The 18,371-nt window shown below is 58.8% G+C and overlaps 1 protein-coding gene across 1 annotated transcript; it reads left to right on the top strand.

Annotated features, from left to right (window-relative positions):
* The first annotated feature begins 14,329 nt into the window (after positions 1 to 14,329).
* On the top strand, positions 14,330 to 18,073 carry LOC141974079 (protein Smaug homolog 1-like). Its single transcript, XM_074933331.1, has 3 exons — positions 14,330 to 14,461; positions 17,647 to 17,860; positions 17,970 to 18,073. Exons 2-3 carry the CDS (start codon positions 17,674 to 17,676, stop codon positions 18,071 to 18,073), a joined length of 291 nt encoding a protein of 96 aa, XP_074789432.1. The 5' UTR covers positions 14,330 to 14,461; positions 17,647 to 17,673.
* Positions 18,074 to 18,371: the final 298 nt, after the last annotated feature.

Here is an 18,371-nt window from a genome sequence, read left to right as displayed (position 1 = left end):
CCCCCCTCGCTGCCCCCCCCGGACTCTTCCTCCTCTTCCTCCCCCTCCTCCTCGTCGCTGTTGCTGCCCAAAATCTCCTCCCGGTCACGAGCGGCCCGGGCGGTGTCACTGCCCCCCCCGGCGGTCCCCCCAGCCACCTTCCTCTTCCTCCTCATCTTCGGCCTCATCCTCTTCCTCGCTGAGGGCTGAGCCCCCCCGCCCCGCTTGCTGCTGCTCCCGGAGCCTTCGGCCCCCTCCTCCTCCTCCTCGCTGCCCTCTCCCCCTTCGCTCTCGCTGCCTTCCTCACGCTCTTCGGCTGGAGGAGGAGGAAGAGGAGGAGGGGAAGAGATTATGGGGGAGGGCGTTGGGGGGGCCCCACCCATTCTGCCCCCCCGGGTCCCCCTGTTTGGCTGATTAGGGATATCGATTAACCTCCGACAGCAGAGTGGAAAGAGCCGGCGTCTTCTGCTGCAAATAACTCCAGAGTGTGGGGAATAATACAGAGCCCACGGAGTGAGACAAGGGAGAGCAGTGCAACCAGGAGAGCACAGGGCAACGCCTCAGAGCATCCCTGCCCGAGAGAGAGCACAGGGGTTAAGGCAGATCCCTCAGCCCTTGCCCCCGCTGCCAGCCCCCAGCCCCGCGGGCAGCCCCGGTTCCAGCGAGGGTTTGCAGAGCCTGGCCCGGGCAGGGGGAAATCCTACGCGGTGCCTCCGCCCGGAGCTGAGGCCTCCAGAGTCGCTGGGAGCGGGCCCGCCCTTGTATACCAGAGATTGACAAGCCAGAATAACTGGCACCTTTGTCTGGCCCAGTAAATTTCATGTTATCATTTTCCTGTTGGATTCCACCCAAAGCCTGCCCAGGGCTCGGCGGCTGAGACCAAAGGAATTTCTACCAAGCCGGAATACGTGGGTCCTCAGCCTTGAACAAGGATGCGAAAGGAAAGTTGGATACTTTGTCTCCTGATACATTCCGTACAGATTATATCTGGTGTCTAAGCTGCCTCTTTCCCTGGCGAGTTTCCCTGCTTTATTAATGACCACATGCTAAGGTAGAGGCTTCAGCCCGGGGCCTGTTGCTCAGGCTGCAGCATTTCAGTGCTTGAGCACTGTTTACACCAGCACAGGCGGGTGGTGATACCTCAGTGCAGCACCCACGAGCACGGTGGGTATCAGTTATCACATCTACAGGATTCACCTACGGGGCAGCTCTGCCCTGGGCCGCTTGCCAAGCCTGAGCACTTCACAGGTGGATGCAGGGCAGGGATGGGGGATGCTCGGGGGGCCCTGGGGATGCAGCACAGGGAGATGGTAGCGCCAGGATGCCGAGGGTCTCGGGGGAGCGTCACCCCCCACGAGCTCGTCTTACCGGCACGTGTCACCCCAAGATCCGGCATCGCCCCAGAGGGCCGAGCTCCGCCAGAGATTGAAGAGGAGGAGGAAGATGAGGACCGAGAGGCGGAGGAGGACGGTGGAAAGCAACGTGCTGCGGGAGCACTGGGATGGAGAGGGGCCGTCAGTGCCCCGAAGTGAAGGAATAAATTCACTGACGGGGTTTAAAGGCTCCCCCGAGACTGGTGGCACCCAGCAAGGGATGGCACCGGGTCCAGCTGGCACCGAAGCCAGCCCCCGCAGAGCAGGGGAGTTTCCTTCGGTGGGAAGCAGGTGGGATGTGCCCCCCGGTCCTCCAGTGGGTCCAGCTGGGGTGCGGTGACTTGTGGAAAACAGACTCTCCAACACAAATAGAGTTACACAGCAGGGGTGGTTACTCCAGCGCCGGGGTGCAAGGGGATTTCTCCACAAAGCCTGCAGCAGGCAGCTGGCATCCCTTGCTTACTTCATCAAGTTGTTTAGAGAAGTACGACACTGCCCTTCTATCTGGTCCCAATTTTTGGGCCAGGACCCCTGGGGCTATTCCCCGTTTCTCGAGGGAGAATAACCAGACAGCTGAGTGATGTCTGGTTAACCCGGAGCAGGGGCATCCATCAGCTGCTTCTTCAGCTGACGGAATGCTCTGAGCGCCTCTCCGTGCCGAGTGAGGGTTTCCGATTTGATTTTAATAGCTCACCGAGGGATTTTTTGTACCAGGAGTCCGTAGTTACATACCCACAGGCGACACCTCCGGGTCGTTCCTAGGATCGCGCAGAGCTCTTTAGCTGGCTGTGCCCGAGGGCTCCGACAGGGGCCTCTGGCCTTGCAGTCCCCAGGGTCCCTTGCCCAGCCGTGACCTCGGCTCCAGGGCAGGTTACTCGCTGCTGAGCTGCTGGAGCTTTCTGTGGAGAGACTCGATAGCCATTAAGACCCCAAATTTAGTAAACTAATAGTCCATGTTATGCACATTTCTTTAGTCTCTGTGGCTGTTAAGGAATCATCTACATACTGCAGGACCCCCGATTCCATGCGGCCGCTCCCATTGCTCCAGGTCTTTAGCTACTTGGTTTCCAAGAAGAGTGGGGCTATTTTAAACCCCCGGGGCAGCACAGTCCATGTTAATTGCATCTTCCTCCTGGACTCCATCTTTCCTCATTCAAATGCAAACAATCACTGACTTTGGAGCTCAAAGGCAAGCAGAAGAAGGGGTCTTTTAGGGCCAGCACGGTAAACCAAGGCAATTCCGGTACTCATCTAATTAACAGTGCATATGGGTTTGCTACAACAGGATGCAGATCTCCTCCCCTCCTCTTGCTATATGCTCTCTGTGCTCTGTCTAACAAGGTCTCCACATTCCAACTCTCTGGCACTTTCAGCTTTTATAACTTCTTTCGAATGCCCCGTGCTGACTGCCCTATAAATAACGACACTAACTGTTGTATTCCCACCCCTGACCCTGGATCTAAGGGGTGTGTCGCCTCACGGTACCCGCAGCTTACCCAGGAATTCTGAGGGAGTATCTTTAGGTCCCTGCCGAAGGGCATATAGGGCCGAGCAGTTCATTGCTTTCGGTACAGCCCGCTCCATGCCCCTGACACTCCAATCTCCATCTGCATCCACAACCTCATATGGGCTCCTGTGTTGGGGTTCCAGCACGGGTGTTTTATTAGAAACTGGAAATGCTTGGTCACCCCAACAGTCGCTTCGATACCGCTTCGCTGCACTTTTCCAAGGTGCCAGATGGAAGGAAGTGAACGGGACTTTTACCCTGGCAGGGCCCATCCAGCCCTAGGGCCTCTCTCAGAGGAGCCGGCACCGCCGCTCGCTTCTCCCGTCTCTGTCTGCGACACGGGGCTGTGAGGGGGGAGCCTAGCTCTGGCTCCTCCAAACTTTCACCCTCCTCCTGCCGGCTTCCTACCGGCGGTTTATAGTACTCTGGGAAATCTTTATTTTGGCCCCTTTTTCTTTCCCTTCCTTCATATTTTCTCTTTCCGGTGCCAGCACCAGTGGGTCTCGTGGGGGTGCCAGGCCACGGTCTATTTGATATTCAGGATGGTCTCGGAGGGTAAAAAACATGTCTGCATAGGAGACTTCATCCCAGTTCCTTCCCTCCTTAAAACAGCATCAATTGCAGCAGGGTGTTATCACTCAAGGTCCCATTCAGGGGCCATTTTCTCTGCTGTCATGTTTGTGGATAACAGGTGAGGGGGCACCTTTACACCGCGTCACGGTGGGGAAAACGGCACCGAAAGATCCCCCTCCCGAGGGGGAAGGAAGGACTTAACTCGTTATCCCACTCCTTAATTAGTGACATGAGTTGCTCGCCTGCGCTGAGCTTCCCCATCATTATCAGAGTTGTTTCTAGGAGGGTGGTGGTGTCCCAACCTGTGCTGTGGCTATCGTGGTGCCCCTCACTCTGGGCCTGATTAATCAGAGCTCATAACGAGGGGAGACCTCGTTAAGCCAGGTCTTTCCTCGCTGCAGGATCCAAAAGAACATGTTGGTGGATCTGAACAAGGAGATGATGAATGAAGTGGGCATCACGGTGGTGGGAGACTGTAAAAGGAACAAGCCTTAGAAAACTGTTTTCTCTCAGGATATTATTAATAGCAGGAATAATTAATAAAGAAACAGTGGTTTAGAGGTTTCATTAATAGAGCACAGGTGCTCTAGGAACAATACCGACAGTTTAAGCAACTTAGAAAAGCTGAGCAATGAAAATCTAGACATAGATTAAGAATATGTCAAATAGAACATTTTGAGTCTTTTCTCAGAAGTCTAAAAGTGAACGATGATGAAGACTGTTCAGAAGATGAGGAACCACGATGAGCGGAGACTGCATCCGTGAGCAGCGGTGTCCGAAGAGGAACTGGAACGGAACGATGGGAACTCGGCGAAACTGTGGAATACGGTGGACTTCTGAAATGGATGATGAACTGAGAGCTGAAAGTTCCTGGAAAATCCCCAAAGATTCTTCTTGGCTGCTGAAGCGTAGCAGCTCCTGGCTGCCTGTTCTCGGGGCTTGGCGGTAACTGGGGCCTTTGGCTAACGGGAGCCGCTGTTGGCTACAGGTCAGAGTCACCTGGCTATAAATGGAGTCCCCTGGGAGCCCTTTGGAGCTCGTCCCCTGGAGCAGCAGCTGCGGTCGAGGCCTCTCCCCTGGGGTCGGGACGCTGCCCAAGGAAACTCCTCGAGGGGCCCTGGGTCGGGACGCTGCCCTGAGCAGGTCCTCGAGGGTGAGAGCCCTCACTTGTCAGGTGAGCGAGAGAGCGTTTGGGGTTGCCCTTAGACCCCAGAAAGGCGATCTGCTCTCCTCTCACAGACATCCGCACCTGTGATTCACCGAGAGCTAGTTAATGGTGTTGATAATTTTTTATTGTTGGTGGTTGTTGTTTATCTGAGAGCCTCTGTAACGGTGCCGCTCACCCCCCCCATCCTTCTCCCCGCAGGACGCTCCGGTGACGCGGCGCGACCCCAAGCGGCCAAGCGCCATCCCTGTCCCCAAGGATGGGCCCCAGGGGACAGACGGGGACTCCCCCACTGTGCCTGGCACACTCCTCCCGGCACAGAGCCAGGAACACCCACATCCCTGCTGAGCCACCGCGGCAACCCTGGCAAACCCCCCGGCAGAGAAGAGCTGCCCAGAGACCCTCCTCTTCCTCACCTTCAGCCACCCCGACCAGCAACACCCGGCTCCACGCCGGGAGAGAAGAGCGGAGCCAGGGATGCCCCAGGATGTGCTGTGCCACACGCTCTCGGCACCGGTTTTCGCAGTGATCCCCCAGTAAATGGTTTGCCGACAGCCAAGCGTTTCCTCTGACTCTTTGCCGGGGTGGGTTTGGCACCGCCGGGACTCGAGGGGCGCCCGGCTTCCCTCCCGCTGCCGGCACGGCATTCAGCAAAGGCCCGGCGCTCTCCATCGCCGCGGCGCAGAGGGCCCCCTGCCTCGAGAACAGCCCCGCAAACTCCACAAAAACTCGGTTTTTTCTCCCCAAACGGGAGCGGGGAGGCTGGATTCGGCGCAGCCGGAACCCTTGGCTCACGGGTGGCCCGTTCCCCGGCGCCTGCCGGGAGCCGCAGAGGCTCTCCCCCTGCTCAGCGCCGCTGCCGTCAGCGCTGCCGCAGGAGCTCCAATCCCACTCCAAAACCGCCGGCACCTGCTCCCGGGTGGAGCTGCGGGGAGCGAGGAGACCGTCACCCAGCGCCCACCGACCCGTCGCCCGCCGGCACTCGCCGCGGCCACGCTGCAGCGGGTCTGGGCGTCGGCGATGGCGCCAAGGGGTGTGAGGCAGGCGAACGCGGGGACTCGGCTCTGCCGCCAAGAACCCACCAGCCACCGCGCCTTGACCCGCGCCCACGGACGGCTTTCCGCAGCCGGTTATCGATCGCCGGCCAAAACCTGCGGAGGGAAAGCGGTTCAGGGGCACCGGGGCCGGCAAGTCAGGGCTGGCCTAAGCCCACACGCACCTTTGGGGTGGCAGAATCCAGTGGGGGGTAGGGAGCTCAGAACCGCGACGTCCACGAAGGCCTCGGCGGCACCGACACCGGGCACCGGCGGAAGGTGGCCAGGCTGGTGGGTGACGATGGGTGCAGGAATGGGGGGCGGGGGGGGCTGTGGATGCGGGACAGGGATGGGGGATGCTCGGGGGACCCCGGGGATGCGCCACCGGGGAACCCGGGCGCTTGGGGGTCCCTACGGGTGAACACATGAGTGTGGTGGGTGCCAGGTCCCATCTCCCCCACCCTCACACAGAGCACCCCCATCCTGACGCCGTGCAAGGAGCTGCCAGCGGCCCCGGCCCGGTGAGCGCCGCAGCCGGCAGCGCGGCGGCCGTGGACTTTGCCCTTCCCGAGCGACCGAAGAGCCGCCAAAGCAGCACCAAGCGCCGCAGCCACCGCAGTGCTGCCAGCGGCGGAGCCCCGACGGCCACGCGCGACGCTGTCCCGCTTAACAGAGAAGGAAGCGGCCGCCACCAAAACGCAGGCGATGGAGGAGCCGCTGGGGAAAACGGAGCTCGCTGGCGGGGCCGCCGAAGCGCCGGCAGGTACCGGCCCGCGGATATGAGCCGTGGAGGTGGCAGTGCCAAAAGTCACCGTGGGGCTCAGCCTCGCCGGCACAGCACTGCCAGCCGCCCCTCAAGCCAAGGAGCCGGCGTTCCGGCTGCCCCGCTTGGAGGGGGCTGTGCTCTTCCTCCCTCCTCATCCTCCTCCAGACCCGCGGTGTGTCCCGGGGTCCCTCTCTCGTCTCTGGGGCGAGGGGACACGGAGAGGGGGGGCACGCACTGGGAGGAGGGGCTTGAGGACACCCAGGGACGCTTCGAGAGAGTCCAGAACTTCTGGGGACACTTGGGGACCCCCAGGGAGCTCTGGGCATGGTCAGGGACACCCCGAGAGCCCCAGAGACACTCGGGGACAGGCAGGGAGTGCTGGCGGGGCCGAGGGTGGCCAGGGACAGCCAGAGGGCCCCGGGAACAGCCCCGGAGGCCTAGAGGTGGCCGAGGATGGCCAGCGACAGCCGGGGAGCTCTGGGAACACCCAGCGCCAGTCAGAGACCACCGGCGACTCCTGGGGAGGGCTATAACCAGGCCCGGAGAAGGGGTGAAGATCTCTGGAAACCCCCCCCCCCCACCTCCTGTGGGAGCTGGGCAGGGAGAAACTGCGAGGGAGCCCGGTGTGCAGCGAGATCATTCCTGGCACCCACAGCAGACAGAGAAGGAAACCCCCAGATCAGTTTAATCAGGGAACAGGAGCCACTTGACTGCCGGGGTGGCGGGCACACGAGGCATCGGGGGGTGCTTCATACCCCACAGTACCTCACGCTAATGGCGTGCTTGAGCAAAATGAATGGCTTGATCAAGGGACGTGCCAGTGTTTCCCACCCTAACTGGGATATAAGGTTGGCACAAGCGGTTTTTATTGTCAGTAACCGCTGGGGACATGATGTGAACCCCAAAAGACGAGCATTGGGTCCTGTGGGATTATCAGGTGAGGATGCTCCTATATTTGACCATCACAAGGGCCAGTTCCCCCTGAAAATACACACAGGCCAAGCTGCCAGGGTGAAGTTGCCCTCAGCTGGCATTGTGCCTGCGACCCTGGTAAAATCTACGGGGTTACATGCCTGGGAGGCCTGAGATAAAGGTGGAAAAACTCACCGAATCAGTGCCTGGTGGGTAATCCCTGATTTCGAACTTGACGCCCGGGTTCTGATCCGAGGCCTAGTTCTGGTTTTTGTCAGGATCCTGAAGGAACAGATGACTTGGGCATCCTGCTGGGCCACGGCGATCCCTATGGACAATCCAGATTTGGATGGCACTGAGGTGGGGAAAGAATCGTGTGCGAGTGGCAGCATTCGGGAGAAAGGGACTGACCTGGGTGCTGTGGGGTTGAGGTCACTTCAGGGCAAAAAATGAAGGAAGAGGCGAGAGACTTGAGGAAACTGTTGCCATATTAAACATTAATTGATTAATTGCATAGGTGTGAGCCCCTGCCTGGTGCCCCTGTGTTGTGCCCCGGTGTGTCTCTGTTGTGCTTGTGTGCGTTGTTGCGAACAAGAAGGCTCGAGGCAAAACTCTGCTGCTGAACGAGCCGGCAAGACTTCCCCGTACCTGCCTGCACACGACTCGGGCATGTCTGAGGATGGCGACGATGTCTCCCACCTCTCTGATGCCCACTTCATTCATCATCTCCCTGTTCAGATCCACCAACATGTTCTTTTGGATCCTGCAGCGAGGAAAGACCTGGCTTAACTAGGTCTCCCCTCGTTACGAGCTCTGTTAATTAGGCCCAGAGTGAGGGGCACCACGATAGCCACAGCACAGGTTGGGACACCACCACCCTCCTAGAAACAACTCTGATAATGATGGGGAAGCTCAGCGCAGGCGAGCAACTCATGTCACTAATTAAGGAGCGGGATAACGAGTTAAGTCCTTCCTTCCCCCTCGGGAGGGGGATCTTTCGGTGCCGTTTTCCCCACCGTGACGCGGTGTAAAGGTGCCCCCTCGCCTGTTATCCACAAACGCGACAGCCGGCCTGGGGGCACCCCGGCTTCCGGGGAAAACTGCATCCGTTCGGATGTCGCTGAAAAAAAGCCCCAGAAAAGGGAAAACGAGGTGGCCACGGAAGAGGGGGTGGGCGGCCGCCTGGCTTTGGGCGGGCACCGGCCGAGAGGCTCATTCCGGGCCTCCGCAGCTGTCGCCGTGCCGTTAGCGGGATGGGGAGGAAAACGGCTCCCGGGCTGGCGGGGGCGGGGAGGGGACGGTCTCCCGGAGGAAAATACCCAAGCTGGGGGGCTGAGAGCAACTCGGGGCCATTTTGGGCGGCGGAGGGGGAGGAGGGCGGCAGGGCAGAGAGGGAAACGTCCCTTCCCCACCGTGCCGGAGCCCGTGGCGCAGGAGCCAGCGGCCGCGGGGCCGGGCGGCGGGGCCGGGAGCAGCCTGCGGGGAGAGAGCGGCGGGGCGGCCCCTCTGAGGGCCGGCAGGCAGGCCCGGGGCTGCTGCCGCCCCCCTGCCCGCAGCCCTGCCCGCTCCTCCCGCCCCACGGCCTCTCCTCTCCCTCCTGCCCCTCGGCCCACACCCCCTCCCTGCCCCTCACCTCTCCGCTCCCGCCGCCGGGCCCGGCCCCACCGGAATCCCCCCTCGGGGAGCGCCGCAAGGGACGGCCCCGACAGGACTCACCCGGCGCCGCCAGCCGAGGGCGGGCAGGGGAACGGGCAGGGGCGCCCCCTCGAGCGCCGGAGGACCGGGGGGGCCCCCGCGGGCTGTTGGCAGCCGCCGCCGCGGACGCCGGGGCCCTCGGGACGGGGGGGGACGGGGCGCAGCGGGCACCCCCGGCAGCCGCAGCCTTGCGCGGGGCCCAGACCTGGCCCGAGACATGTCCCTGGCGCTGAACCCGGGCCTAAAGATGGCCCTGGCCCTGAACAAGCCCTGAAGATCCCGCTGCCCCTGCCCCTGGCGCTAAACCCGGCGCTAAACATCAGCCCTGAGCCCCCGATCCGGCCGGGCCGGGGGGGTGACGCCAGAGCGAGCTTAATGCCCCTCCAGACCCAACGGCCCCAGCGCTAACGCCCTCCCCCAGAGAGGGCAGGGTGTGGGGGGAGCGGAACCTTGGGGCTGAGCACCCGCTTTCTGGGGGGGCCCTGAGGCGCGAGGGTGCGGTCCCCGAGGGGTGGCGGGCTCTGCGCCCCAGAATTGGGGTGTCCCGCCCTACTGCCGGGGGTACCGGCCCCCGTGGCGGAGGAGGGAGGAGCAGACCCTTCCCCTCCCTGCCCCAAACAGGCTGGGGCACGGGAACACCCCGATCCCGTCAGCCGGCCGGGAACGTCTCTGCCCCGGCCGGGTTTGGGCTCTGTTCCCTTCTCCGTAGCCCAAAAGTCCCAGCTGTGCTGCCCCCGGGGGGGATTCGCCTGTCCGGGAACGTCAGGAGAAATGGGTTTGTTCTGTGCCAGCGTCACGCCGGGATGAAGCCCAGCGGCACCTCCAAGCAGCTCCGGGGCTGGCGACACCCCGAGACCCCAAACCGAGGCCGGAGTTTTCCCGCTGGGTCTCTGGGGCCTCCCGGCCCCGCGCGGCTCCTGCCCTCGCCCCGATCGCTGCCCCCTTCCTCGCGGCTCCGCACGCCCTCGGCAGGGCCGGCCCAGCCCCCGGGGCCGGGGGTTTAGTCCCCAGGTCAGTTAAGCTCAGCTCCGCGCCCACAGAGAGCGGAACAGAAACAGCAAAAGGCTTTTGAACAGGATCCGCGGGGGCGAGGAGCCGGGAAGAGAAAACCCGCCGGGGGCTTGGACGCGGCGGCGTTTCGGCAGCAAAACGTTTGAAATAATCTCACCCCAAACCCCGCCGGGAATGCCAAACGCTCCCCCCCCGCAATGAAACTGAAATTACCCCTTTTCGCAGCCAGCCCGGGTCAGCCAACGACGCAGCGACGCTGCTCGGTTCCTCTCGGCATCGCTCCTCGGAGCTGCGTCCCGCGGGGCTGTTACTGGTAGGAAACAGATGAAAATCTCTCTTTTTTAATGATTTCTTATACATGAACGAGAGCCTAGAAATAAGCAATCAATGGCCATCGTGATCCCGCAGAAGAGACTCGGAATCAGTAAACTGCCGTGAGGCTGCAGGTGCTCCGCTAGTCTGAAGTCACAGAGCCACGCTGTGCTGCTCGTTCGTCCCCTGCACAGCCCGAGCACGGCTGGCCAAAAACCCCGCCCAGGTAATCCTGGGTGAGGACGGACGGGTGGACACCTTTCCTTTAGGCATGCTTAAGCTGATTATACTATTTTAACTGAGACAGGCACAAGAAATGGGTGACAATCCAAGCGTCTGGCTTTAATGCTTTTAAAGGTTCTAAGATTAACTTCTCAGAAGTGGGAAATGTTAAACGGAACATCGAGGAACGGTTGCGGGAGACAGACCAAGAAAAGAGGGTTGTTTGAAGCCGGGTGACTTGATGGCCCTGAAACGGCCCAACAGACCGTGTGATCAGGGGCAGAGCCACAGACAAGAAAGGACTCGCTGCCTGGTGGGGATTTCTGGGCATTTTTGATCACTGAAAGAACAGAGCATTGAAACGTCAAGGGAACTGCGGTGGACTTTGTACGATGTGATGGTTTAGAGTCCCGATGTAAGGAGGAGCAGGGACTGATCAGCTCGTAGGTCAGCTCGTAGTGGGGCGGGTTGATGCTGCTCTGGTCGGTGCAAAAGACGTTTCCATCCGAAGCGTCTGGGAATGAAAAGGTTCAAAGGCGTCGGGGATTTCAAGGGTGCTGACGAGAGCCCGGAGGCCAAGGGCAGCTCAACGTGAGCGCCGGTCCCTGGTTTATCCGGGCTCTGAACGAAGTGTTGGGAAGCGAAGGCTTTGCCCTCGGGATATTCGGGGTGAGGCGGCAGCTGGAGTCCAGGTAAGTGCAGAACACGTGCGTGATGATCTGGAAGCAGAAAAACAAACCTCGCTTTAGCGTCCTTAGAAATACAGCAGCTTCCTTGCCATAATCGTGGCTGTCCGTGACAGTTTTGGCGAGTGCAACGCTGGCTCAGCCCCGGTGTGTTCAGGAGCCCGAGGCAGTTTGACGCTTAAAGCGGAGATTCCAGCGGGCCGGCACGCCACGGCCGTGCAGGCAGGTTTGTTTTGTCCAGCAGCGAAACAGCCTCAGTCACAAGGCGATAAACTGAGGCTGCGCGTCAGCAGCTCGGTTCCCCCAGCAGCAACTTTATCCCGGCACCCTGCAGAATTTGGCCAAGGCACGGCTTTAGCAGATTTAGGCCACGAACTCCAAGCAAACTGTTTTAGCGACGGGTCCTGCGCTGCCTGCGAGGCTTCGGCTCAGAAGGGCAGCTGGAATCCAGTGACAGCAAATCCCTCCTTGTCCCTCACGAAAGGCCAAACAAAAATCACTGGAAAAACCTGAGCTGGCCACAGGTCTTATTAAGAATGCCAAAATTTTGAAATAAAGGGGTAAAACGAGAAAACCACGCTGCAGCCTGCTGTTGGTGGCTTAACCCTTCCCGGGGAGGTCTCAACATTTTCTGTGGGCAACATCACCCAGTGATCTGTAATCTGGTACTTGCTGGGCTCGTTCTATACAACGGGGTCTGTTTCACAGAAAACACAAAAGAGTTCCTCTGGGCTAAATGGCCAAAGTCTCCAGAAATCTGGGAGATGCGCCTGGGAAAGCAGAGCATTGTATTGCCTGCAGGGTGAGCGACAAAAGGGCGAAATTCCATTTTTTCTTATTCTTACAGTGATTGTCTCGAGTCACTGAATGTCAGAACTTCATGGCAAGTGTTTCTTTTCATCTGTTGGGTCAGAACTTCTGTCCCAGGATTGCTGGAAGTTTCACTCCGGGGTGCCCTCCTCTCTCTCTTCATCTCTGAACACTTGGAGCTGCTCACCCCGCTGTGGGGCAAGACACCGAGAGCTGCTCCGTGGCCAGTCACTGTCAAATATTCCATCATCTTCACAAACTGAAAATCAACCCCTGTGTCACGACTGGTTTTGTACAACTGCAGCTTCAGCAACTGACTCTCGTGATACCTTTGTCAGCAAAGCTGTGAAGCTCTGACGGTCACACCTCCTGTTATATTCATATTAATTAAAAACATCAACCCGCCGCGTTTTATATTTCAAATCCAAAACTAAAGGCTGTGGGCGGCAGGGGGGAGGAAATACAACATCCCCAGCCCCTCCCCGCAGCCGCCACTGCCACGATTTGGCCAGAAAAGCGCTTGGAAAATGGCAAAAATCCCCAACGAAACGAACACACACACACAGAGGAAAAAAAAAAAAATAATTGAGTTAAACCTGCATGTGGGACATCGACAGCGTCTGATTGTTCCGCGGCGGTGACGGGGTGCGGGGGTTTGGGGGTGGGGGCTGCGGGGAGCGTTCTGTACAGCGGGGCCTCCGGCTGCTTTACGAGTAGAATAAAAAATGGGAATTTTCCAATTATTTGGGGTTTTTTATGAAGGTTGGGAAACGGTGAGATCCCGGCGGGGGGCTCCCCCATGGGAACCGCCCTCACCCCCCGCACCGCCCCCCAATTAAAAACGCGGCGCTGCTAACGAAGTCGGCGCCGAACTGGGCCCGGGCGGCAGCCGCCTCTTTCCCTGGAGGTTTTTACCAAAACTGGAGGAGTTGTTGGGGTTTTTACCAAAACTGGAGGGTTTAGTTGGGTTTTTACCAAAATTGAAGGATCTTGTTGGGGTTTTTTAACCAAAATGGGAAGGTTTGGTTGTGCGGATGTTTTACGAAAATTTGAGGGATTTGGTTGGGTTTTTTTTTCCAAAATTGGAGGGTTGTGGATGTTTTGGGAGGGTTTTTTTAGCAAAACTGGAGGGTTGTTGGGACAGGATTTTCTACCAAAATTTGAAGGGGTTTGGGGCGAGGGGTGTGTGTTACCAAAATTGGAGGGTTTGGTGGTTTTTTCACCAAAATTGGAGAGTTGTGTGTCTGTGTGTGTGTGTTTAACCAAAATTGGACGTTGTTAGAGGGTTTTATTTTTTTACCAGAATTGGAAGGTTGTGGGGGTCTTTTACCAAATATGGCAAGGTTTGTGAGTTTTTTCCTAACAAAACTGGAGGGGGTTTTGGGGGGATTTTACCAAAATTGGAGGTTTTTCTTTTTTTAACCAAAACTGGAGGGTTTTGCGTGATTGGCAGGACTGCCCTCCCACCTCGTTAGCAATTTTATTAATAATTTGTAACGCATTAGACGGGGAGGGGTGGGCATCGAGCCCTCCTCCGACTTAGGGGACCCCCCCCGGACTTGGGGGGTGCGGGCCCGATCCTGCCCCCCCCAGGAGCCGAGATGGGGAGAAACCCTCCAAAAACGGCTCTCGGGAGGGGTGGGGGTGCGGGCGTTAGGTGACATGGGGCTCTTCCCTCGCTTCTGGGGTGCTCCCCGCCCGCGCTAATTAGCGCTTCCTTGGTCTGTGGTAATTAGCGACGGACTGGGGGTAACTGGGTGCCCTGGGCTGAGGCTACTGGGGAAGCTGGGGCCACTGGGCTGGGGTTACTGGGGAAACTGGGGGCATTGAGCTGAGGCCATGCGGGGGTACAGGGGGATGCTGGGGGTTACTGGGGATACTGGGGGCACTGTGCTGGGTTTATGGGGGATGCTGGGGGGATTTAGAGGAATACTGGTGAAAGCGGGCAGAGCAGGCTGCAGGGTGTGTCTGTGGGGGTGTTACTGGGAGTACTGGGAGGCACGGGGTGGGGGACGGCGGGAGCTGTTGAAGCACACTGGGGGCACTGGGAGCGTCAGTGAAGCTGAACCGGGCCGTCAGACCGGGGGTACTGGGAGCACTGGGCCGTGTGGTGGCAGGGCTGGGACGGGGGCCACTGGAAGAACTTGGGGGGGCCACTGGGGGACACCAGCCTGAGCATAAGGGGGGCACTGGGAGCACCGGGGGCCACTGGGGAGTACTGGGAGCGCTGGGGGCACTGGAGCCGGCGCGGTCCCTCCGGGCTGACACGGGGCGAGGAGCCGGGGCTGCCCTCGGCCGGGCGGGCACGTTCATCGCCGCCAGCCGCTCGCCGCAGGAGGGGGCGGCCGCTGGAGCGCTGCGCCAAGCCCAAGGGGCTGTTCGCACCCTTCGGCCACCGCGGAGGAAAAAGCGGAAGGTGAGGCCGCACCGGGGCGGGGGCACCTCGGTCCCCCCCTGCCCCGGGGGAACGTCGGCAGCTCCCGGCGGGTTTTCGGAGCCGCAGGAAGCGTGGCACGGCGGCACAGAACGGAGCTGAGGAGCCGCTTGTGCCTCGCCTTGGGTTGGGGCTGCGCTCGCTTGGAGGACCCGGCTAAATGCGAGCGCTGCCTCAAAAAAAGCATTTTCCTCTCGCGGTGAGGGCGGGCGGCGAGGGGGGTGTGGGGCAAACCCGGCCGCGACGGCGGCTCCGTTTGCGGGCAGGGTCGGCTCCACGAGGATCGGTACCGCGGTACTTCAGCCCGGGGCGCATCCAGCCGCGGGAGGGCGAACACTCCGCGGCTCTGCGGGGCCTGGCCCGGGCGCGCGGCTGCGCCCGGCCTCGGAAAGGGAAGGGGCTGGAGAGCGAGTGCTGCGGCAGCACGGCCCGGGTGGGTGCTTACGGGGGCTCAGGAGCTTCGTCCCGGCCTCGGGTGAACCCGCTCTGATGGGTGTCCCCGCTGTCACCCAGGTCCTGCCGCGTTTGGGGCAGCTGGCGGCCGCCAAGCGCTCGCTGAAGCCAGCTCACTGCCCGAGGGGCTGCTCTCCCTGGGGAAAGAAAATGACACGGGATTACCGCCCTCACCGAGGCAGAGCTCATTCCTCTGAAGCACTGCAAAGCGCACAAAGAAACCAGCGACGGGGAAGAACGACGGGGAACGAGAGCAGAACCAAGACGGTGCATCACAGGAAAAAGGGGATGGCTTTTTCCCCGTTGCCGAGTTAAACTTCTTGTACACTCACGTTACACCGACTGTCACGGGATTGCTGGAGGTTTTTTCCTGGGACGTCATTCACGCGCAGTCAAGGGCCGGGGTGACTTCGGCAAGCACATGTCAGCCTGCGAGCTGACTCAAAGCACTCTTCAATGCTGAGCATCTCACCCCCCGCTTCTCCCTGTCCCCACCACACACACCCATCCTCACAGCTGTGCACGGACACAAACGGGTGTTTGTTCCCCCTTTGTGAACATCCTATCTATGTACAAAGGCATTATACCACAGGCAAAGGACAGGCGTATGAAAAGAACCTTCTACTGGCACTTGTTAGCTGAACCAGCTGCCAGTACGAGCCAGTGAACTGCTAAGTCAGTGCGCAGTGAGTCAAGGATACCCTTCTAAACTCCAACAGGCAGTTAAGTGTGACACGAAATAAACTCACCCAGTGAGAATAATAAGGTCCAGAAAAGTCAAAGCTTTGCCATAAAGAAAATAAGCAGTAATTGATGGTCACAGTTCTCTGCACACCTAACACAGAGGACGGAATTCCTAGGTTCCACAGAATAATTGCAACTTATTCCTTAACCCATCCCAACCAGCCCTCTCTCTAGAGCAGTCAGCCCTTGCAACCTTTACGATAAATTCATCGGTGTGCTTAGAACGACTTCACAGCTCACAGGGGGTTCATGCTGCAGAAACAAATGCAGCGAGGGCCTGTATCAAAAGATCAGTTGGGGGGGAAAACCCCTTCAGACACGGCGAGAAGGCCAGAATAAGTAAGACCAAGTGCCACAGAGGTGTCATTTCTAACGGGGGTTCCTCTGAACATCAGTGAGGGCTCCACTGCAGTGCCCACGCGCCCAGGGCTCCTTGTTGCTGGTGGTTCATTTCCAGACAGGTTTCCTCAGAGAGGGATGGGTAAGAAAAGGGATCTGCCGAGAGAAAAACCAGCACACTCCTCAGATCTAAAGGTTCAAGGAGTTTCTGTGACTAAAAATTTATCCTAAGACAGCAATTTAGAAAACACCATCAGCAAAACAGTCACTTTATTCTGAGAGGAACTTTTTCTACATTTTTTGGGGGGAGAAGTGCAAATAAATTGCCTCAGCTAAGAATTTTCAGTAGTAATTTTCTTTAAAAAGTATCAGCAGCACAGAGCAGGATTGCATCCACATCCATGTATTAAAAATACATTTAAAATCACCACGTAACAATGTTCTCATCTTCAAAGAAAAAGAGCTTTTGCCTTTATGTATCTGTATATAAAAATTCACTGAAGGGCAAAAACCCCAAACACCCTAGTCTCCAGAAATGGGCCGTTTCCATGTGTTTTACCACTACTCAGGCGAAACGTTCTCTGCGGGCAGGGAGAAAGGCATTAGCATCCCGAAGGCTGAGATCTCTGCCTACAATTTAATCTGCACGTGCGTGCAGTGAGGCTGAGGCAGATGCGCGGGGAACAATAAAGGTATGAATAACACAAAATACGGGATTCAGCAAAATTATGATACCAAATTTATTTTTAAAGAAATGAACTTGTTACTTAACCCCTTCAGCACCATCAACTTTCATCAGTGGCTTCAAATTCTGCTGCAACAGGTTTGTGTTCCATCGCCAGTTCAGAAGTCCCAAGAGGTCAGCTAGGAATAAGAAAAACAATTCTAACATGCAAACCATTTACTGTCACTCACACTCCCTATAACTATGTTCAGGACAAACAGGTTTACTCCCTTGGGTCAGGCATTTTCTCCAGACAACAACATACTTCTAGTCTGCCCCTGACACGGCAGAAAGTTAGCCCAGAGCTTCTCTTGTGGAAGAGCTCTGACAGGCTTTCGGACAAGCAGCCTGCTTTTGAAATGTCAGCGTTAAAATCTCGGCCAAGGAAGTCTGATCCTTCAGTTTTAATTTGTTGTACACAGCAGTTGAGTGCTTAGATAAAGATGCCAAAAGGAAATTAGTCAGCCACCGACACAGCCACATCTACAGGGCCGTGACTCCTCCAGCATTAATATTTCTAACTTCTCTCACTGAATAAACTGAGAAGAGAATGAGGCACAAAAGAAGGCAAACAGCTGCAAAATAAGCTAAGTCAGAGGAAAGCCGTCTGCTTCACTCCCAATGCCCCAATTGCTTGCTCGCTTCCAAAAGATGGAGAGTTGGGGCACAGACCAGATCACGAAACAAATCACCTGCCAACGGGCTCGTCCCCAAATCCTCCCTCCCACCGTTTAGACTGTGTCACTGCAGCATCCCACATCCCTGGCACCCCGTGTCCCCAGCAGTGGCACAAGGTGTCCCTGGTCACCCCCTGTGTTCCCAGGACTGGGGGGGGTGGTGTCCCTGCTCCCCCCTGCGGTCCCCACATGTCCCCCCTGCTCCTGACATGTCCCCCAACTCCCCACAGGACATCCAAAAGGGGGGCAGCGTGCGGATGGCACTTCAGGAGCCCCAACACATCACGGTGACCCCCATGAAAGCCTTTCGGCGCTCCCCGGCCGCTCGCCCAGCAAACAGCAGCTCCAAGGGGGCCCCCCAAGGGCCCCCCCACGCCAAAGCTGCCGAAGCCCCCGCCCTCAATGGGAACATCCCGGGGCTGTTCACCCGTGTCATGGGCAGAGGTGAGACACCCCCCCACCCCATTTCCTTTTTTGGGGGGTCCCAGGGTGATGCGGGGGGAAGAGTCAGGGTGTCTGGGTCCATCCCTGAAGCCCCCCCGACCCCCCCCAGTCTGCACCCCGCTCCTGAATTTGTGGCCGGACAAGGAGAACATCACCAGTTACCTCCAGCTCCTGGAGAAGTGCCTGAGCCACGAGGTACAGGGGGGGCTGTAGGGCTTGGGGGGGCTGTAGGGCTGTGTGCCCCCCCCATATGCCCCCTCGCTCCTCAAGCGGTCACAGAGAAGCAGAGGAAGAGGCTCCTCTCCTGGAAGTGGCGGGTCCTGAGGCTGCTCCGCACCTTCCCCCAGAAGGTGCCGCCCTACGGCCCTGGCTCTCAGCGCCCCCAGGGGTAGGTGGGACCCCTCAACGCGGGGGGTGGGGTATGGGGGGGTGGGACCCCCCCGTGGGGTTGTGAGGGGACTGGGACAGCCCCCTGGTCACCCCAGGCACTGGTGGCCCTTTGGGACCCCAT

Source organism: Athene noctua, unplaced genomic scaffold (assembly GCF_965140245.1).
Source record: "Athene noctua unplaced genomic scaffold, bAthNoc1.hap1.1 HAP1_HAP1_scaffold_31, whole genome shotgun sequence".
Taxonomy (NCBI): domain Eukaryota; kingdom Metazoa; phylum Chordata; class Aves; order Strigiformes; family Strigidae; genus Athene; species Athene noctua.
This window is presented reverse-complemented; position numbering and strand designations above follow the sequence as displayed.

Bases quoted from the DNA above. Each gene is read 5' to 3' on its own strand.
- LOC141974079 (XM_074933331.1), top strand. From the start codon at position 17,674: ATGGCACTTCAGGAGCCCCAACACATCACGGTGACCCCCATGAAAGCC. The intron at 17,861-17,969 runs GTGAGACACCCC...GACCCCCCCCAG, and splicing joins CACCCGTGTCATGGGCAGAG to TCTGCACCCCGCTCCTGAAT.